The sequence below is a fragment of the Periplaneta americana genome, chromosome 2, assembly GCF_040183065.1.
Source record: "Periplaneta americana isolate PAMFEO1 chromosome 2, P.americana_PAMFEO1_priV1, whole genome shotgun sequence".
NCBI lineage: Eukaryota > Metazoa > Arthropoda > Insecta > Blattodea > Blattidae > Periplaneta > Periplaneta americana.
In genome coordinates, this window is record NC_091118.1 from 183,768,086 (window position 1) to 183,791,856 (window position 23,771).

General features: G+C 36.6%; 2 protein-coding genes across 2 annotated transcripts in view; both read left to right on the top strand.

Annotated features, from left to right (window-relative positions):
- LOC138695213 (cytochrome P450 4C1-like) overlaps window positions 1–9,240 on the top strand; it is a 47,623-nt gene extending 38,383 nt beyond the window's left edge. The window contains exons 8-10 of the mRNA XM_069819673.1: window positions 1,328–1,496; window positions 1,578–1,757; window positions 8,589–9,240. Of these exons, the coding sequence (XP_069675774.1) occupies window positions 1,328–1,496; window positions 1,578–1,757; window positions 8,589–8,761 (522 nt within the window). The 3' untranslated portion in view covers window positions 8,762–9,240. The remainder of the gene's footprint in view (window positions 1–1,327; window positions 1,497–1,577; window positions 1,758–8,588) is intronic.
- Window positions 9,241–12,235: 2,995 nt separating this feature from the next.
- LOC138694899 (cytochrome P450 4g15-like) overlaps window positions 12,236–23,771 on the top strand; it is a 33,957-nt gene continuing 22,421 nt past the window's right edge. Inside the window, exon 1 of the mRNA XM_069819073.1 lies at window positions 12,236–12,334. The gene's annotated coding sequence lies outside the window, so the exon portion shown is untranslated. The remainder of the gene's footprint in view (window positions 12,335–23,771) is intronic.

Here is a 23,771-nt window from a genome sequence, read left to right on the forward strand (position 1 = left end):
ATCGCAATGACTTCAGCTTCTGTGCTAGTAAGTATTACTCGACCAAGGCCGGTGGAGTCCTGCAGCCCTGAGCCGTGGCGCCACTGCTCCTGCGTTCGTAATAGCGCATCGCGATAGTTCACATTACGTCCGCGGCTCCACTCGCCTTGGTCAACCAGACCGGAGAAAGTAAACAAGCCCTAGCCTGCATCCCCCCTTTCTCCGTCCAACACTCCGCTATCTTACAAATGGCTTTTAAGGAACCCGCAATTTCATTGCCGCCCTCACATAAGCCCGCCATCAGTCCCTGTCCTGTGCAAGATTAATCCACTCTCTATCATCATATCCCATCTCTCTCACTCCACTATTAGTCAACCTATATCTCCTGCATCGGGACCTGAACTTCAAAGTCTAGATTCATACGCTATTTAAAAAGTCAAACAGTCGAATTTTTCATATAATCATCAAACTACTGCAAAACAAAGAAATTATTTTTTTTTCAGGTATTGAAATAGTAATATGCGTTACAAGAGCGATATGTTGAAGTTTTCATGTTCGAGGAAAAGTTTGAAAAAGCGAAACGTAGTTGAGATTTTTTCATTTCCGAGCATTTGAAAGAAAAAATACCGCTCGTGTATCGTACATTATTTTATGCGAAGAAAGTTTATTACATACCTGAAAGACGAATTTCTAATTAGTTGCAATCAAATCTCCATCTTGGTTTCTGTTCAATGACGGCAAATTTGGAAAACAAAAATATCTATCTTCAACATTGTTGCTTTAAAATGTTTACTGTGTTTACTATACTCCAGCAGGCAGTGATATACGTCTGTTTTTTTTCTCCCAGTCTATAAATGCGAACTTAAAACAAGCGGTAAGGTTATATAATCATTTATATTTCATTTTAATATTTTAACAATATTATTTATATAACATATTGCAGTAATAACATCAGCATCTGTTGATTTTTCCACGGCTTCCTTAATGTTACTTGCATCACGAATGCAGTAACTTTAGTGGAGTTGTAGAGTTTACTTAAGTTTTGCAAATATTTAAAAACAATAATTAACAGTGCAATTTAGTTGAAACTGCAGTGGTAATTTTCCAATTTATAATTATTACTATATTGCACGTCTCTAAAAATAATATGTTGAAAGCCTAAAGCAATAAAATCAATATGTCACTTAAGCGGTAAGAAGAGGGAAATTGTTATGAGTGTTAGGTTGGGAATACTGAATGTGGAATTTTAGACTTACCGCGGATTGGTTTTGTGCGGAAACCAAGCAAATACGCACGATCTCGCACAAAAAAATTTTTAACTAAACATATTTTATCCCTTCTATTATAGGAAAAAGTTGTTGCAGAACTGAAGAATATTTTTGGAGATTCTGATCGAAACGCGACATATCACGATCTTCAGAACATGAACTACTTGGAAATGGTGATTAAGGAAACATTACGCCTATACCCCAGTGTTCCAATTTTAATGAGAGAACTCACAGACAACATGTCCTTCGGTAGGTGTTCATAGATCTGCTTTGGAATCGTGATGTTTGAAGTTCTGTAACATGTTCAAACGGTACAAATGTGCATTACAGGTGACTACATCGTGCCTGCTGGAGCTATTGTAGTACCTTTACCGTTCATGGTGATGCGAAGAGCCGATATTTACCCTGACCCTGAGAAATTTGATCCAGATCGTTTCCTGCCAGAGAACTGCGTTGCAAGACATCCGTTCAGCTACATACCTTTCTCTGCTGGTCCCAGGAATTGCATAGGTACGTACTGTAAAGAAAGACATTCTCGACCTTTTCATTTTTCAATCTTAATATTTGGTCATTGTATTACATCTGGGTTCTCACTTTACTAGTATGAGTTTCATTATACTTGATCTCCTTTGTTTTTAAAACAAATGTCCTTACAGATTTAGTGAGACAGTATTTAAGATGTGCTCGTCTTTAAAATTTAAGTTTCATGTTGTGTTTCTTAACGTAACGAGTAAGGATTAAGACAGCCGTTGTTGCTTACGCATCCTGTGAATAAATCACAATTCAATCACAGTACAACAAATTGTGAATACCTTTATTACGAATTCGAATTCTATGCAATTTCGTCAGAGCATACGTCGCCAAATTGTAAAGGAATTCTGTATCTTCCTGGAATTTTGAGTCCTACTGTATGTCAGATTTCAAATTCTAGCTATGAACAGAACTGAACGTGTGTAGGAGAATGCAAACATGAAAGTAATTCCGAAGCAACCATTACGTAGCCCAGCTCAAGGCACGGTTCATAATCGACAGACAGACAGATAGGATAGGATAGGATAGGATAGGATAGGATAGGATCAGACAGACAGATAGACAAATAGATAGATAGATAGATAGATAGATAGATAGATAGATAGATAGATAGATAGATAGATAGATAGATAGATAGATAGATAGATAGATAGATAGATAGATAGATACGTAGATAGGTAGGCAGGTAGGCAGGTAGGCAGATAGGCAGACAGGCAGACAGACAGACAGACAGACAGACAGACAGACAGACAGACAGACAGACAGACAGACAGACAGATAGACAGATAGATAGATAGATAGATAGATAGATAGATAGATAGATAGATAGGTAGACAGGTAGACAGATAGACAGATAGGTAGACAGGTAGACAGACAGACAGATAGATAGATAGATAGACAGACAGACAGACAGAGAGACACACAGACAGACAGAGAGACAGACAGACAGACAGACAGACAGACAGATAGATAGATAGATAGATAGATAGATAGATAGATAGATAGATAGATAGATAGACAGATAGATAGATAGATAGATAGATAGATAGATAGATAGATAGATAGATAGATAGATAGATAGATAGATAGATAGATAGATAGATAGATAGATAGATAGATAGATAGATAGATAGATAGATAGATAGATAGATAGATAGATAGTCAGTACATACGAGAGTCACTCCAAAAGTAATGCACGTCTTTATTTATTTTTTTATTATGCACCTTTGCAATTTATGGAGGTCATAGATATATCTTCATTCATATTTGATTTAAGTCGTTCCCGTGAGTGGCATCACGATAGCACGCCTTCAAAATGGCTACTGTACTTGACATTCGTCAGAAGCAACGTGCTGTTATCGAGTGCCTGTGCTGTGAGAACGAAAGAGTGTGAAACATTCACAAGAGGTCGAAGAAGATGTATGGAGATGCAGTTGTCGATCGCAGTACGGTTAGTCTGTGGGCAAGCAGATTATCTGGTGAAAGAGGGCACGCCAATATTCGGGATGCTCCTCGCAGCGGGAGACCCTGCACTGTACGAAGTTCTGACAATGTGCAGTGCGTTAACAAGATGGCTGTGGCTGACAAACGCGTAGCAGTGAAAGAATTGTCACTCCAAGTTGGAATAGGAGAAGCAAGTGTGTGCAGAATATCGAAACAGTTGGGGTTGAAATAGGTTTGTGCCAGGTGGGTTCCAAGGATGTTGACAGAAGCCCACAAAGAAACCCGAAAAACTGAGTGCAGCGAACTTTTGGACCAGATGAGAATGGTGGAGATTATTTTCTTGCAAGAATTGTGACAGGAGATGAACATGGCTCCACCATTTTGAACCGGAGACAAAGAAGCAGACAATGGAGTGGCATCATGCAAATTCACCAAACGAAAAGAAATTCAAAACTGCGCCTTCGGCAGGAAAGTTATGGCTACTTTGTTTTTCGATTCAGAAGGACTCTTTCTTGTGGACATCATGCCACACGGAACCACTATTAATTCTGACGCGTATGTGGCAACTCTCAAGAAACTTCAAGCTCAACTGAGTCGTGTTCGACCACATCGGGAGAAACAGAATGTTCTGCTATAGCACGACAACGCACGGCCACAGGTCGGTCACAAGACCACAGACCAGATGAGGAAACTTGGATGGCCAACACTGAAATATCCGCATTACAGTTCTGACCTGGCACCATGCAATTACCATCTCTACTCGGAACGAGTTTTAGAAATGACGACTCCCACGTGCACGCTGCTAAAGGGTAGCTTAAACGTGTTGGTCCAAACTTTTACAGTGCAGGCATACATGCTGTCGTTCCAAGGTAGAGTAAGGCAATTGAAAGGGACGGGTATTATGTGGAGAAGTGACATTTTATTCCCAATGTATGCATCTACATTCTGTGAAAGTGGCAAAGCTGTAGGATAAAAATGTAATTTTTAAATAAATGTTGTGCATTACTTTAGGAGTGACCCTCCTGCTGAATTCTCCTGCTTTGATAATATTTGGTAAGAGTTGACGACTTGAAAAGAAGGCAATATTAGCATATTACGAAATAATCTTACGTGAGTAGTAGTAGGGTTGCCAGATTTCCTAAATACAGGAAATAACGATATCCTTTGTGGTAATGTTTTTATGTAATTTGCAAGAAAACCGTCCATTCCAATTGAAAACTGCAAGGGAATAAATCATTCCTCATCAGTGTCTCTAATGATAAGAATAAAAATCATAATTATTTTCGCACAAGAAAATTTTAATTTGGGACTCATATGGTATTAGAATTTTTTGTTGTACTCTATCCAAGGAATAAGCCATTGAAATTTACAGAATTATATTTGTTATACTTCGTACATACTGCCATTTCGAGAATCAAAAGAACTCAGCAAACTACTTTTGCTGATGGAGAAATCTTAATTCTATGTCGAAAAAATGTGTCTAGATGAGAATTATGACATTAGGTAAATTTCATTATTATAAGATATAATAAACACTCTTCATCCAAAATAAAACTTTTAAGGGAATGCAAATGTTATGCCTATATTTCACTTCACTTCCAAAATATATACAAGAAATAAACTGGACGGAGTTACGCAATAAGAAACCAAGCGTCAAAAACCTGTTTCAAGATTTGGCCATCGAAATAAATCTGTTTTTTTTTTATAAAATATTTTATGCAAGATGTATTATAACATACCAACTGAGGAAGACATAAAGCTAGAATGGCAAGTAATACAAAATACTGTAATTAAAACGGCATCTGAAGTTTTAGGAAAGAAAAAGAAAATACGAAGTAAAAAAGGGGTGCGTATATGGAACCAAGAGATTGAAAAAGCAATTAAAGAAAAACAAAAATGGTATTTACACTATCTTCAAAATAAAAATGCAGAAATGTACCAGATTTATAAAGAAAAGAGGAACCAGGCTAAAAAATTAGTAAGAGACGCACATCAAGAATCCTGGGATACTTTTATATCTAGGATAGAGGATGATGTTCATGGACGTCAACAAATGGCTTATAAGGTGTTAAAACATATGAATAAAGCAGAAAGGAAACCTCGTGCCTAAATGTTATATCAGAAGAACAATGGATAGATCACTATAGAAAATTATGGTATGACACTAACAGAAGTGCGAACGAAATAGAGCCAAATGAAGAAAATTACTATGATAACATAATTATCGACCCCATAACTTTGGAAGAAGTAAATCAAGCACTATTATTAACCAAAAATAGAAAAGCATCTGGATTGGATGGAATGACAGCAGAACTCCTTAAATATGGCGGACTGATCTTGAAACTAAGATTAGTACATTTCTATAATATGTGCTAGCAAAAATGCGAAATTCCAGACGAATGGAACGTTGGATTAATAATTCCAGTTTTTAAAAAAGGGGATAGAAACAAATGTGAAAACTATAGAGGAATAACTCTTATGAATGTAGGTTATAAAATTCTCACAAGAATAATAAATAAAAGACTGCAAATCTTATCTGACGTTCTGATACTGGAAGAACAGAGCGGATTCAGAAAGGGAAGATCGTGCACTGATAATGTATTCACAGTGAAGCAAATAATAGAAAAGCGCCGAGAGTTCAATTTAGAAACACACATGGCTTTTATAGATATCGTGAAAGCATTTGATAAAGTCGACAGGCCAAAACTATTTCAAATATTACAATCTAAAGGCTACCCACAGCACATTATCAGAATGATTAAGAGTTTATATAATGCCTCAAGAATTACCGTAAATACTGGAAAACATTTAACTCGAGAAATTGAAACAAATATAGGCTTAAGACAAGGGTGTAGTTTATCACCGACACTGTTTAATATTTATGCTGACGAAATTGTTCGACAATGGAAAATTTTAGTAGATCCTGGAATTTTAATTGATAGAGGAATAAAAATTAATATTCTGGTATTTGCCGATGATATGATTGTAATACAAGATACTGAAACAAAACTTCAAAAAGCAGTATATGAACTGAATAAAATATGCCAGAAGCATAACTTTAACATATCAAATACAAAAACAAAAGTAATGGCATTTCAAGGCAAAAATACTGTAAGATCTAAGATTGAAATAGATAATAAAGTAGTAGAACAAGTAACAAATTTTAAGTACCTGGGATGTGATGTGAGTTACAAAAAGGATAATGATATAAGAATAAAATTACAATCATTCCAGACAGTATGTGGCACAATTAATAGAACTTTGAAGAATAAAAGCAGAAAGGAAACAAAAATGAAATTCTACAATGTAATGGCAGTCCCTACTCTTTTATATGGAAGTGAAAGTTGGATTACATCAAAACCTGAAGTCAGTAAAATACAAGCGGCAGAGATGAGATTCTTGCGAAAAGTAAAAGGATGCACGAGATTGGATAGAATTAGAAATGAAGATATTAGGCAGGAACTAGGAGTATACCCACTTATTGATAAAATAGACAATTACAGACAAGATTGGAAATTACATGTAGAGAGAATGGACGACTACAGACTTCCCAAGAAAGCAATAAATTATAAACCAAAAGGACGAAGAGATCAGGGACGACCGATGAAAAGATGGAGCGACCTTTGAAGCCGGAACGGGCAATTGCCCATACCATGAAGTGAAGAAGAAGAAGAAGAAGTATTATAACATCTTAATTGAGAAATTATACTTATTAGGAATCAAAGGTAATGCTTTAAACTTAATAAAATCGTATCTTAACGACAGAATTCAAATAACGAAAATTGACAATTATTCAAGTGAACCTTTAATTATGAATACAGGTGTTCCCCAAGGCACAGTTCTAGGTCCTATTCTATTTTTAATATATATTAATGACTTTTTAAAAATTGACTTACAACAATACAATGGTGTTCACTATTCATATGCAGATGACACAGTTTTACTTTTTGGTGGAAAAACCTGGTATGATGCATATAATAATTCAAATAATGGACTTAAATTAATAAAAAAATGGTTTGACATAAGTTATCTTTCTATCAACCAAAATAAAACCAGAATTATTCCATTCTCATTATCTGAAAAATGTAACAAACCTCCTACATCTACATTAAGTATTAAATTACATAATTCTGATTGTTGTCTTATACAGTGTAAATGTCCGATTATTAAAGAGTCCTCTGAAGTTAAGTATTTAGACATAATTTTCGATAATCATTTAAAATGGAACCAACACATTAATTACCTTTATAATAAATTACGTAAAATAGTATATTATTTTGTTTTATTGAGGAATTACTTGTTAATAAGTTTATTACGTACAATATATTTAATTTTATTTCAATCGGTAATTATGTATAGAATTATAGGATGGGGTAGCTCATTTCAATTCAATTTTAATCCACTTTATTTATTACAGAAGTAAATAATATAATATGTCTTCATAAAACTATTGATTTTCCATCTCAAAATTTGTTTCTACACTTTAATGTACTTAACGTAAGACAAATTTATTATATTGTATTAATAAAATTCATACATAAAAATCGAAATAATTTTGAATTGTATTCTCACAGTTATGAAACAAAAGGTATGAATTCTTTAAGATTGTTTGAACCAAAATGCAACACTGTTACAGTATTTAATCATAGTAGTAATTTAGGCACAAGAATATATAACAAGTTTATATTTAAATATCCTAATCTTGTCAAATCTAATAGTTCTAGTATTAAATTTAAAAAGTTATGTATGGATTTTATAAAAATTGAAAAATTGTAAATTTAAATTTATATACTATAATTGCACAGTAGGCATAAGACAAATTGTATTGTATAATTATTAATTTCAATTCAAGAATCCGCCCCTGAGCACGAGTTCTACTCTTTCAGGGGCGAGCTAAAGTGTTTCTGTATGTATTATATTTTATGTTACAATTATTAGCAAAATAATGAATAAATAAATAAATTCATACTATTACAAAAAATAGCACAAATAATCATAAAAAAGGCTAACCGATTTTAAATAAAAGATCAGCAGTCAAATTAATATTTCAAAGCAAAATAAATAAATGAATTTTATGCTATAAGCAAATTTTTGCTCATAAATAGCTGCAAAATTCAGATATCGGATTCTTGATTATTTTCAGAGTTAAATTAGCCTGCCATCAACAAATTTGTGCAAATATCTTCTTTTTTTTTTTTTTTTTTTTTCAAATTGTCAGTTGGTCTATTATTGCGTAACTCTGTCCAATTTTTAACTCTCCTTCTATTCAAAAAGGAAACTAACCAAATTATTTGTAATTATTATGTCACGTTCGTCATAATGTAATGGCTGTAAATTAAAAGGGAACATTCAATTTGTATTCATCAGGCCAGAAGTTCGCAATGCTGGAGATAAAATGCACGTTGTCACATGTGCTCAGGAAATTCAAGCTTCTGGAAAGCGACTACAAAGAAGAAATTCAGTTCGTAGTAGATTTTGTAATACAAACTACAAACCCCTTGAAAATAAAACTGACAGACAGATGCAGTACTTCTCATTGAATGATGAATGGAAAAATTCAGAATGGGGTAAGTTCCATTCTATTACATTTCTCGTAATTTTGTTTGTTACCTGGTAAGTTTTAGAACACTGGGCCTATTTTCCATCTTGTCCTCTTGAACGTAAGAAAGATCACTTTTTTAGTCAATTATGGTTTACTATGTTATTTTTTAAATTAATTATTGAATACATGCTGTTGATTTATTAATTTAAAAAATAACAAGCTTTTTGAACTCGTTACGAAATATTAAAAAATGTGCATATTCAACTTTACTGCCTCATTATAATTCTAGAAATCTATTCAAAATATAAATAAAATCAAATAATTAACACCAAATTTAGCAATTTAATAAAATATAGCAATCTAAAATAAAAAATAATATGCACTCAATTATGCCTTAAAAAAAAGGTAAAATTACATTAGTCACAAGAATTTTTTTAAACAAATGTAAAAAGGGTTTTTTTGTAATAAAGTTTGTAACCACTACACTCTTATTGTACTTATTTGTCGTATTCATTCACAGTGTCCTGTCTAAGGGCAAGTCTTACACTGCAAACCCAGCATTCTCCAGTTTTTCCTATTTTCTGCCTTCCTCTTTGTCTCCTCATATGATCTATATATCTTAATGTCGTTTATCATCTAATATCTTCTTCTGCTACGAACTCTTCTCCCGTTCACCATTCCTTCCAGTGCATCCTTCAGAAGGCAATTTCTTCTTAACCGGTGACCCAGCCAATTCCTTTTTCTCTTTCTGATTAGTTTCAGCATCATTCTTGCTTCATCCACACTTTCCAATACAGCTTCGTTTCTTATTTTGTCTGTCCACTTCACACGCCCCAGCCTTCTCCATATCCACATTTCAAATGCTTCTAGCCGCTTCTTTTCACTTCGTCGTAATGTCCACGTTTCTGCCCATACAATGCAACACTCCACAAAGAGCACTTCTCTAGTCTCTACCTTAGTTCTTTCTCCAGAGGTACGCAGAACATGCTCTTTTTTCTAAAACTTCCTTTCCCATTACTATTCTCCTTTTGACTTCTTACCAGCAGCTCATGTTACTGCTTATAGTACACCCCAAGAAGCCATAGACAAATAAATAGAGTTTGAAGCTGTCTAGTTGCTCTAATGTCTCATTTAGAATTCGCAAGTTTACCTTCTTTACTTTTGTTCCTATGACCATGGTCTTCGTCTTGTTGACATTTATCTTCATCCCATACTGCTCACAGCTGTCATTTAGATTTAGTAGCTTATCCCTTAATATCATCTTCTCTTCTGCTAACAACGCCATATCATCAGCAAATCTTATACGCTTTATTATTCTTCCTCCTACTATCACTCCTCCCATGTTCTGTTCTTCACTAAGTTCTCCAAGTAGATGTTGAATAGGGTAGGTGATAATAGGCATCCTTAATTTCTATACAGACCTAGATGGTAAGCCAAAACATTTTCGTCATAAACATTTCGAAATGGAATTTCTTCAGCATTGCAATATTTAATTTATACTTTAAGTTTCTTATAATGACGAAGTATATTTAAAAAGATAATGAAGGGCTTGTAATTGGGTGAAAGCACATATCAAGGCCTATCAAAAAATTGCGAAACGCTAGTGATATTATAGGACAGAACAGTACCAAAGAATTAAAGCCAATTTTCATTAACTCTTCAATGTTTATACCCAAAGACATATCAGCATAATCACTTTCAACCATCTTAGCTGCTATGATATGCAGGGCACCTACAAAAGACCTTTCCGATTTCGAACACATGTAATTTACGTTCCATGAATCTGAGGTGCATGAAAATAGTACGAATGGAAAGAAAAACTCGAAATTTTAGTTCCTCACCTGAAGCATGTTTAATGTGTCTCCCCTTGGTAACACGGCACAATCAAGCCTATAGTCAAGTTTAAGGTAGGTATACGGATTTTCCGAAACCAGGATGTTCAGTATCCTGCTATGATATGCAGGGCACCTACAAAAGACCTTTCCGGTTTCGAACACATTTAATTTACGTTCCATGAATCTGAGGTGCATGAAAATACTTAGTGGTACATCTTATTAAATTTACTTTAAATGTTATTTTAAGTGATCGTGCTTAAATTTAATTTAGGATGTTCCTTATTATTATTATTATTATTATTATTATTATTATTATTATTAGTACTATTATTAATTGTAATTTATTATTAATTGTCATTATTATTGTGTGTAATTAGTTACCACTGCCACCGAGTATTTACCAATTTGCAGTGTGAATAAATACATAGAGTAAAGGTTGGTAAACTGTGATACAAGTAATATTGTGATAGTTCTTTTTGAGAATTTATTACGATTTTGCTGAGCAAGAGGTGGACCGGTTTTGTGCAGAAACTTATTCACGAACATTCCCTCAATACGTTGACACAAAAAACCGCTCAGTAAAATTGTAATAAATCCTCAAAAAGAACTATTCACAATATTACCATCCTTTACCCTACATATATACATCTCAACATTCGTAAACATTGTTGGGCGAGTAAGTGCAGCGACACATCACGTTAAGTCTGCTCAGAGAGTGTTTTGTTTTCAATGTACTCGCCGCACTAATCAGTATTGTTGATATAAAACATGGTATCGGTATATCAGTTCAATTTCCAGAAGAACGGTAAACATAAACATCTGTCGCTCGTGATGAGGAACATTCACAATCAATAATAGTCATCCGAACACAAAAATTGCACACTGTGACAAAATCGCTATCGCAGCGATTTTTCCGGAGCTGTCACGGGGAAACGCTGTCACACTCCACATCTAATTCTCACAAACGCAGCAATTGACTCTGGCAGTCAAGTGCTTGGCCCCTGCATCCGTAACTCCACCACCAGTCGTATTCAATGGCTCCTTTACCCAAATCTTCGCATAATTGTAAGAAGTGGCCGATAAATTTTTCTTGTAACCCACTATTAGGTCAGAATACTTTACGAGCCGTAAACCTATGACAAGTGCACCAACACCTTATTTCACTCACAGTTGAAGTCGTGATATCGATTTTATTGTTATTTAAACTCTGTCGTTCTCGACTGGGTTTGAACCTGGTAGTCTCGAATCCAACACACCATTGAGGACGAAAGCTGTTAGCATCAGTAGCAATTTTCATTTCTGAAGAAGTAGCTCTTGGTTCCACATAGTTTGAATTTCACCCAACTACAATTCTGGAATGCGCCGAAATCCAAAACTTAAAAATAAGAGTAACAACACGGGAGTTCGCTGCGCATTTGGACATTTCTTTTTGCGGAAGAATATGTAAAATTTGTAGTCGTTTCATATCTTCTTGTAACTTTATACATTTGCATTCGTCTCAATAATTGCTGCAACTGAAGGTGAGGCAAAAGTCATGTAGCCTATTAATGAAAAAATGTCTGTAATTATGTACCCAAGATATTGATTACGTAAGTATAATCTGTTAAAAAAGAAACAAGAAGTTGTATATTTTTTGGCAGTCGACCTTGCACACAAGCAATTTTGGGCAGTCGACGACCTTGCAACAAGCCGCACACACATCTTCTGCCTCGACACCGCAGAGTTCACATCCTCAAGTAAGTTACATTTACTTATATCAAACAACATATATTATGTGCTATATTACAACTTACTTTATTTCTGTATTTTTTAACAGTTTCGGTAATTTTAAATAAGATTAGTCCAGCAGTTGTGTTCAATAAAACTGTACCATAGACTTGAAGTGGCGTGTGACACAGAACTGTGAAGTCGAATTATATTTCAGTGTGGGCATTAATCAGTTATCTGTAGATTCTATGTGATAAGGGCTTGCCAATTTTCGTAAGTAAAAATGAGGGACACAAACGTTACTGACAATTTTATTGCACTAATTATTTCCACCCATTAATAGAACCATCTGGATTCATATGTAAAAAAAATACCAAAATCACCACAAAACAAGTTGAAAAACAACATAAATTCCTTATAAAAAGAAATGTTAACTCGGAAACTAGGAACTCATAATATTGATGTAATTACTAATGTGATATAACCTAACCTAACTTAACGTAACCTGAACTAACTTAACGTACGTACACAAAAGATTTCAGCCACTCTCCTCGGAAAACACACAGATGTTTACATTATTTATTACTAGAGCTATCAGATCTTATCACACTTGAGGGACTGCGGTATTTTACAAATCATTGTTGTTCTTGTAGTTGATATCTATATTTATTGTAGAAGTGGTTGTATAATTCCCCCCCCCCCCCACCTTTCCGCCGAAAACAATGAAGAATGATGCATCAAGTGGAACAAAGTGGACATAATATTGAATGGCGCCAAACTAAAGTCAAAGTGTACAAGCTGAGCACAAAGAATAGACGATTCATAAAATATTCTGTAGGCTCTGATCAAACCTGTCCTAACTTGTGTAGGTATGATCATTGCCTTAATTAAATTCGTGCCTTCAACATGCATACTAGAGTCACTTCTCCGTTTCGTCACGTATTGGAAACACACCTGTAGGAGACTGTTCGGAAATATCTTCCAATCGAGACTAAATCCAACAATAAGATAGGAACGAAAATCAGCTGTGTATATCTAATATGCAATGAAATCGGGACATTTTGATGCGTGTGCAAACTATTTCGGGACGCGGGACGCAATGGTCGAAATCGGGACTGTCCCGGGAAATACGGGACAGTTGACAAGCCTAGATATCCGATATGCTTTCACCACAGTCTAATATATACAGTCACGAACCTCAATACTTACTAAATATGCAAACATAGACAGTTGAAATACGCATGCATAGATAATTGCTAACCACTAGGATCGCTACTATCGCCTCATCACAGAGCCTTTCTCCAGCAGACGATAATATGTACTGTACTTTCGATATCGCATTCTTTTGAAAAAAAATTAAAACTTTCCTTCCACTATTGAAATATGAAATACACAAGGTTTATATATTATTTTCATAAAGTATATATTATATTTTATAAACTCACCTTCCTGGATCTTTCGGAAGAAGGATAACTCTGACCTCTTTTTCTTACAATATTTATAGTACCGGTACCACAAACGTCTTCTTGTCCCATATTATTATTCAAATTATTGTATCTTTGCCATTTACAGTTATTACAACCGATAACGAACATTTCACAGTTTACACAACCTTTCACAACAAAGCGAAATACGGCACAGTCAATGCCTTTTCGATCTAGACCAGGCCGTAATGTTTGTTCGGGTTTTCTATTTCAGTGTATGGAGCTCAGTGAAATATTATATTATAACTTTATTGCTTATCATTGCTAAGTTTTATTTAGTGTAATGTATTCATAAGTTCCGTTTACTTCTTGTTGCGTAATATGTTTATAGAAATAATTACGAAACTGTGTTATTTTAATGTGAAGAGAACTTTACGTGTTAACATAATCTGTTCGCATCAACATAGTTTAGAATGGAAGCTATTTTGAGGTTCAATAAAAACGAATTTATATTGTGCTTTTAATTTAGCACATCTACCTTCCTTAATTGTAGGCAGAAAATTTACCATACGACTCCTATGAAATTACTTACGATTGTGTTACTTCGTCTCTTAGGTAGTAGATAAATACAATAATTCAGTACTCAATTGTAGTATTAAAATACAGACAAACAGAATGTGACGGGTGTCATACATGACATTATGTTTAATTATAATGTATAATTGCGAATATAGGAATATAAGTTAAATATAGAAAACATAACCTGTAATTTCCATATGACATAACATCGTAAGCAACGCATAACACATATGTAGTGGCAGGGCATTGGAGACCACTAAAATTAGACAGAAATGGGCAACTGGTACAGTAAACATAACCTATAATTTCAACATATCTAAATATTCGTACGGTGCAACTGAAAATTACTGAATCGTGCATAAATGAATGTACAAGAATTTCGCGATGTTTAATCGAAATAAAGGCAGGTATTACACATACGAACAACGTAATTTTCACACCAAAAATAATATTACACCTTAACTCGCAAGGAAATATGTCTGAAGTGTCTCCTAATCATTGTTTTAAATTTTATTAATGCAATTACACTACATTTTAGAGAAATATATGTACTCTTTATGCATTCCAATTAATTTATATGGCTGAAACGCCGCCCTTCGTGATCGGGTTACGGCCTGTATTAGATCACGATGGCAGTGACAGTCTATTGTTCTTAGTACTCACAGCGCTCCAAGCGGCTAGCAACTACCGCGAGAAATGCAAAAAATCACCCCAAGCTTCGTGACTGTATATAGTAGACTGTACTTTTACTCCATGTTGGCGTGCTTAGTGTTACATAGTCTACAGTGCATTGCAGGCTAGAGGTCTGCACGGGTCGGGCTCGTGTTGAAAGTCACTTATGGTTGTCAGACTCGGACCTTAAAGAAATGCGAACTATATTTTTCCGCGAAATAAGTACGGATTAAAAAAAATGCATACACAATTAGATGTGTACCCGACACCCACCCAGAACAGCAGAGCATCAATATCGTAAGTTATTATTTAGTTCGACTTCGTATTTCGTAACGACATCTATCTCGTCTGTACTAGAGATGGGAGGAAAAATCACTAGCAGCGATTTTTCACCGGTGATTAAAAATCACTTTCACTCCAGTGAGTGAACTGTTCATTAACCAGTGAAACAGTGATCAAGCGGTGATTCACTCACTGCACCATAAGCAACTGTAAAGGTACGGTCACACATCGCTACTTTTGCAGCGTTGCAATACAAAAAACTGCGCAACTCTCGTACTGCGACGTGTGAACAACGGTGCAACCCGAAAAGCAGCGGCTGCCGAACCTGCTGCCCGCTACTTTTCCATGCTGCGCGCAGCTTAAAAGTAGCGACGTGTGAACAGGGTTCTCAGGGTTGCAGCCGCAGCATTTTTGATATCGGTTTTGTTGAAACTTTTGCTGCGGTTGCGACTAGTGTTGCCACCCAAATGTGTCAATGATACTTTTATTGTTTGAATGTATTTTAATATTAGATGTGATGAAAATAAATTATTTGTAACAGTTATTAAATGCAAAACACAGTCTGAGCATATTTGCTGACGATATAATTCACTTTTTTAATTTTCTGTAGCGTAGTTTCAAACAGGAGGGTTGCCAACATTGACTGCGTGAATATGTTGTTGGTTATCATTTAAGTATAGAGGCGTTTTTAAAAGCTTTATAGCAAAAATAATGCCAATTTCTGAATACTAGTTAGGACAGAAAAGCAAATAATAGATAACTAAGCTTTCGCTTGAGTTTATTAATAATGCGAACATAACCACAAAATGTATATTGAGAAGTCAACACGGAGATGGAAACCTGCAGCATGACTGCGGCTGCAAAAGTAGCGCCTTGTGTGTGAACAGACTCGCAACCTCCAGTTGCAACTTTTGCTGCACTCGGGTTGCGCAGCACGAAAAGTAGCGTGCAGCGCGCTACTTTTGGCTTACGTGTGAACACGACACGCAACTTTTGCAGCTGCAGTACAAAAGTTGCGCAGCAAAAGTAGCGACGTGTGACCGTACCTTAACGTATCACAATTTCATAAGTGATTTCAACATACAGCTCAATGTTCCTAGTTGCAGTCTTGTGCCACCTATTGAATAATTTTTTAACTGCTTCACATTACATTGATTTTTGTTCTTTTTAAGATTGTAATGATTTGTGATGAAGGAAAATATTGAAATTTCAATGCTGAGTTGAACAACTTAGTGATATGGCATAACTTTGTACGGTACATTTTTAAGAATTAGGTTACTAATTTTATCTGGCCCAGAGACTTTGAAGATTTTAAAGTTTTGATAATTTTTTAACTTCTGTAGGGATTTAAAAATTGTGCAAGAGTAGCTTTTATGAAGAATTGCCAATTTATGACTCCTGTGAGATGAATATATTCATAAACAGTGGTTTTACTTTGCAGCCGCAAACACTTTCAACATAAAAAGCGTTCGATAGTTAGCTATAGTAACTTATAGCTAAGTTATATTCTAATACACTGTTGTAGACCTCCTGCCCCTACTTGTTTCAAATACAGAGTGATTTATATAGAACTGACATATTTCTTTCATTAAATGTTTCAAAACGAATTGTGCTAGCGACAACTTATTATACCAAAAATGTAGAGGAATTTTGGGAGATTATTTACCTCTATAGCAAATGTTGAAAATGTCCTCCATCCTGCATAAGGCACAACTCAACACGTCGTTCCATGTTACTGGCCACTCGTTGGAGGACTCTGTTGTCAATAGCTTGAATCTCCTGTGTGATGTTGTGCTTCAGATCGTCCAATGTCTGGGGACGTGTGGCTTAAACCTGTCTTTTAAGTAACCCCATAGAAAGAAGTCCGGCGTTGTCAAATCCGGAGATCTCGGTGGCCACAGGTTCCTGGAAATTATTCGGTCGTCAAAGAAACTTGCAATTACTGTAGTTCCATGGATTCATTTGATGTATGGCATGTAGCGCCATCTTGCTGAAAATATCCTTGACTCAGCTCTACATCGTCCAGTTGCTCAACAAACTCCGTGAAAATCAGTCGGTACTCTGCAGTGTTCACAGTCTGGTTAAAAAAAATTGGCCCCACTATTCTCTGTGCGGATATTGCGCACCAAACTCCGATTTTAACCGGGTGCATAGGTGCTTCATGGATGATATGTGGATTTTCGATGGCCCAATGGCGAGAGTTCTGTGAGTTCACATAAAGAGTCGTTGATATAATGTGTACTGCATTTTCACGTTGACACAAAATGTTGAAAACAGCTGCCAACAATAGGAATAAAACATAAACATCTACGCAACTAGTGCTGTCAACAATATGAATAAAACATAAACATCTGCGCATCTAGTGACAAGGAATCGAAACTCCAGAATATTATGCTTAATTTGGTGCTAAAATTGGGTCAGTGCTGCCAACAATAGCAATAAAACATAAACATCTGCGCATCTAGTGACAAGGAATCGAAACTCCAGAACATTCTGCTTAATTTGGTGCTAAAATTGGGTCATTGAATGAATTTCCAACGGAATAATTAAAGAAAGAAATGTGTCAGTTCTATATAAATCACTCTGTATAACACTAGAGGTCCATGAAAGCAATACTAGGGAAACGAACATTTTTCTATTAATTCATCCTGGACTTCTCGCATGTTATGTTGGTAATCAGCAGATTAGCGGGGCTTTAAAAATGTTATGGTGGCTCACCAGTGAGGCAAACATTTCACTAGTCAGCATGGTGGAATTACAGAAGCGCAATTAAAAAGTCGGAATTTCTTTCATTGAAATGAAAATTAATTAGGCCTAGTAACAAGAATGGGGCCACAGGTGTAGCTCAAGCGGTAGCGTGTTTGCCTGCTGTTCCGGAGTTGCGCTCGGACGTGAGTTCGATTCCCGCTTGGGCTGATTACCTATTCGGGTTTCTTCCATGTTTTTTTCAACCGTAAGGGGAATGTTAGGTAACTTACGTCGAATGACCACATATGGGCAAATACAAACTCATCACCAATTCCATCGACACTAAATAACCAAGTAGATGATACAGCGTCGTTAAACAACCAGAAGAATGAGGGCTACAATAGAGCACTAGAATGTACCGGCAAGCATCAAGAGATATTTATTTTGAAAGTATTGGTACCTACAAACTAATTCCACGTGTTTATCATTATATACATATCACAAAAGCCAGTTAAGCTAAAGAAAATTTTGCCTTCTTGGATGTAGCTTTCCTCGAGAATTTCCACTAATATTGATCTATATTATAATCGTTTAACCATAGACTACTAAATAGCTGTGGAACGTGTGAATAAAATGGAGCGTGAGGCTAGAATTATTAAGGTTAATGTAACAATGCAGGCCTACAATCTTTGTTCAACCACACCTATCATTATTATATATACTGTCAAATAAAAATTATATAATACCGGTAATATTTAAGTTAAATGTGCGTTTATATTTTTAAATTCCGCAAATAATCTCAACTAATGTGTCTGATTTCATCATAATATGTTTTTTCTGAGTTAGTTCTGTTTTTTCTCTGCACTGTCAATGGACACATAAGATCACATTCTCCAATATTAATCCAAAACAGTTGATTGCTCGCACTTCGTAGTGAGAAATCACTCCCAATCGCCCCCACTCACTAGATCACTGATCTATTAGTGATCAGCTGATCCAAGATCGCTCTATAGCGCAGGTCTCTCGACGTCATCACTGGCAACTGGAAATCGCCTCTAATCACTGGATCACTGGTTAAAATCACGGTGATCGAAAATGAGCTGTTACTGCTTCACCGGTGAGTGAAAAATCGTCTTCGTCTTCTCCTGAGTCACCGACAGTAGATGTAACTTGCAGGAGTTCCCTTCTCAATATGCGTGAAGTTGGTTCTTCCACATGTTCAGTGACTGCTCTTTTAATGGCGGTTGTGATTTTAACAACATCAACGACATCACGATTCGGAGTATGACCACAGTCTAGTATATACAATCACGAAGATAGTTGCTAACCACTAAGATCGCTACTATCGCCTCATCACAGACAATGCAAAATAGTACCTGCACAGTCTATTGTTCCTAATACCCTCATAAACTCAAGCTTCGTGACTGTATATACTTGACTGTGGTATGACAATGGCTGCGTTCAGCCGGGACAGCGCTGAGGTAGCTCTGAAATAGACGAGACGATAAAAGTCACCCTCGGCTCCCTTTATTGTGCATGCGCTATCGGTGAAGAAATTCCGCTTCCGGTGTGATGCTGAGCCCCGTTGTAAGCATAAAAATGTTTTATTTACCGCAGTAATTGTGAACTGGATTTCTTTTACTTTCATTCGAGATTGATGGATTAGTTTTCAAACTTCTGTAATAATGCCTGTGGTATGCAAACATTGCAGTACCATATTTAGTAAACAGTCGAATTTAAACAGACATTTAAGACATGTACATAAAATAGAGCACGTGAACATGATATCGTATCAGTAATATTATATCTTTCTCTTGTAAAATTTCCAGTTTTGGAATTACAAGGTTTTGATCGCCACCCGACGATGAGCCATTAGTTTCACTGTCATTAATATAACCCAATTTATCATTGTATTCCCGTTCACTGCACTTTCAGTGGGGACAATTTTCTTTATTAAGCATTTATCCATTATCAGTAGTTATATAGCCGTTGCTAATCAATTAACGAGCATACACCTACGACGACGATCATAACAAAAAAAATCAACCTAAACACGAGTGTTGATAATGGTTAGTTTTAAATTTTGGGTAATTAAGTAGTAATCATCAGCCAGGCCATCTTCCCGTAATAGAGATCCAGGATAGATACATTACCAAGTATATACATATATTTTAATAATTGTGTAGAAACAAACCATCGACAGGTCATATCGGCCAGGCCATCATCTTACTACAACAGAGATCCAGGGTGTAAAGTGGATACTGGATGACAAGTTAATCATATACAAACGAAATTTAATAAAAGAAAATACATATGATAACGAAGGTGCCCTGGACCTCTATTGCGGGAATATGGAGGCCTGGCCGAATATTACTACATAATTACCATACACTGTTAATTAACTGTTAGCTCTGTGTTATTTCCGCTTGGTAAGACTTAGGACCATTACTGTTCGATCCCAATAGTTCATAGATTTGAAGTGAACTACAAAAATGTGGATCATGGATAGAGAAGTGGAGTCACTCTGTTGCATGTGTGAAGATTCACCGATCTCAAATTCAGGAAAGATAGCGGCATTGTGAATTGCTTTACTAACATGTTCGACAGCTGACCTCCTCTATCAGTGATTTAGATGGGTAAAAACATTTAGGGCCTACAGGAACTCATAAAGTTAGTGGTATGTTTCCTAATTTACCATGATATTTAAAATGCTATTGTTCTAAGGGTGTCCCGATTTGTTCTTTTGGATGGTTCCTTGTCCATTTTGTTACTCAACTGTGGAATAATAAATAATAATGAATATAGGTCTATACCGGTAATAATAAAAAAAATATATATATCTTCTTTTTTCCGAGATGTTCCAGCCGAACCAAACCACTACTCTCTATAGAGTTCAAATAATAATCTTTGGACTATAACCTACTTCATCTTTCAAACAAATTAATTCAATTTTTGGCTAAACTAGTGCTGAAGTAGTTCCCCGCTTATATACATGTTGCATATACGAATCTGTGACAGGTTAGATTTGGTTAGTTTAGGGTTTTGTTACGCCATGCATATATTTGTCTATGATGCATATACGATCAACTGTATCTACATAAAAAGAAACCCTTATAAATTCAACAATTTTCACTTCCGAAATCACCAGAACTACTTCAGCGCTAGTTTCGCCGCTTTATTTACATAGGAATATCTCTGCGAATTGTTAACAAGGTTGAGATCACTCTTAATTTTACTGGATGTGATGCCCCTGGTTTTATAAATTTGGACACAAAGTGTCTTGCAGCCCCTCTGAAGTTGGCACCTAAGTTTGGTGATATTTATTTGCATATCACGAGATTCGTAAGTTGGTTTACAGTTGAAATATCCAGAACTACCTCAGCGCTAGTTCTTGCCGCCCCTCTGAAGTTTTAGATGGAATATTGTGTTAGCCAAGTTTAATATCAATACTACCACCAGAAATTAACTCTTAATACATATAGCCTATCAAGACTTATGAGGAAATATTCTGGAATACAATTATAGAAAATAACGTTTGACTTGGATAACAGGAGCTGGAGTAATAATTGTGAAATCTATCAATGCACTATTATTATAATTACGTAACTTGTATCACCGAAATGTAAATAATATATTATGATCGTGACGAAGGTGAATCTAGAATGCGGTGAATAACACAATTTTTATGCTTACAACGAGGCCCAGCATCACACCGGAAGCGGAAATACTACACCGATGGCGCATGCGCAAAAAGAGAGCCGAGGGTGACTTTTATCGTCTCGTCTGAAATAGCGACAGCACTGAACGCCATGCTGGCGGTGAAATAACGGGCGCCATTTTTCGTAGCAAAATTTTTTTCGCTGCAAGCCTGCTGCTAGCCAGCGAAAGTGGAGGGGCTAGACAACAACCAATGGTATCATATATTCCGGAGTAGACGGAACAACAGCGGCGTGTTTCTTTGTAAACAAAGCGGACATTTTGCAATGGTCGTTCAGGACCTCACAGCTGCTGTAACTCAGCAAAAATGAATAGCTGAATTAGCGCTGAAATAGCGACAGCACTGAACGCCTTGCTGGCCGACAGCGCTCAAATAGCGGGCGCCATTTTTTGTAGCAACACTTTTTGGCAAAAACATATTACGGCGAACGCCAGTAGGGGAAGTTATCCCCACTCGCGCCGCTCGGCACATCGCTCGCATGCTCTCTCTCTCTACTATCTACCCCGCTTCGATGGATCACTGCCTACCACAATGCGATACGCATTAGACAACTGTCCACAACATGTACTATTAACACAACACAACGCCTACCACAATGCAATACGCATTAGACAATACGCATTAGACAACTGTCCACAACCACAATGCAATACGCATTAGACAACTGTCCACAACATGTACTATTAACACAACACAACACAATGTAATCTGGTTTTCATTAAACAACACTCACCTGTTAACTTTGCACTGTCCTCGAAGTAACACAATAGTTACCAGAGCCTCGTTTGCTGTTATCAGGACCCGCCAATTTCAGGAAGAAGTACACGTCTTCGGTACGGCTCATCACTACACGTGGTTACGTCTGTACACGAAGCTGGACACGGACGTCGGACACAATGAAGCTCCACCAGCGCGCCTTAACACTTATGCCACCCCCGTAGTCAACCCCTACCAAGCTACATTCACAAGGCCCGCCAGTTTCTACCGACGCCATTTGGTCATTTTCCCCCCGCGCCATTCCATCATTGTCTCCCGTTATGAATCCTTGCAACAACCCTTGGACGATACTGCAAGATGTTATAGGCTAAGACATATCCAACGACACACATTGCATTTCTACAATACGTTATGGCAGTTCCCTTAAACATAAATAGATTCATTTTCCCTTCTACCCCCAACTCACCTCGGTAGCCGAGAGGTCTAAATCGTGAACAAAAAGCGTGCGTTTAGGTTTAGTTACGAACTTTCTCGGATCGAATCTCCCCCCCCCCCTGCGAAGTCGTAAGAAAAAAAGGAGAGAGAGACATGAAGTAAGGACCAGAGAAGGAGAGGCTGGAGGGAGAGAGAGAGGAGAGACTGACAGGACGAAGTTCCTCTTTTGCTTCGTAGATGTCGTTACTCTTTTTGTTCCACTTTCCTACACTACAGTAGATGTCACCCCACCCTAAACCCCTATTTCCACTCTTTCCCGCTAGGGTGTGTGGTGAGCTTGTAGGGGAAAAGTGGAAAGGGGACGTGGGCGGAGCTTTGCGTTCGCCGTATTACGTTTTTCCCCATTTTTTTCGCTGCAAACCTGCTGCTAGCCAGCGAAAGTGGAGGAGCTAGGCAACAACCAATGGTATCATATATTACGGAGTAGACGGAACAATAGCGGCGTGTTTCTTTGTAAACACAGCGGACATTTTGCAATGGTCGTTCAGGACCTCACAGCTGCTGTAACTCAGCCAAAATGAATAGTTGAATTAGCGCTGTCCCGACTGAACGCAGCCAAAGTTCCGTACTCGCTTGCACAACTGGTGGAGTCCCTGTACTTGTTTCTCGTCCACTGCTTGCTGGTGTTCGTATACATGTCCATTATGTCCCATCTTCCTTTGCGTTCGTTTTCTGCTTATGGTACAAGTACTCTTCATATGACAGTTGTTGCCATCCACGTTTTGTTGGTATTAATTCAGCTGCAATTTTTTGAGCGAGTTGTTGAAATGCTGTCCACAAGCAAAGTACGTTCTCTAACAAAAGTTAATAATGGTTACTGGGAATTAATAACAACAAAGATTAAAAATCACTTTTCCTAACAACAGCTGTTAATAACGGATATTGCGGATT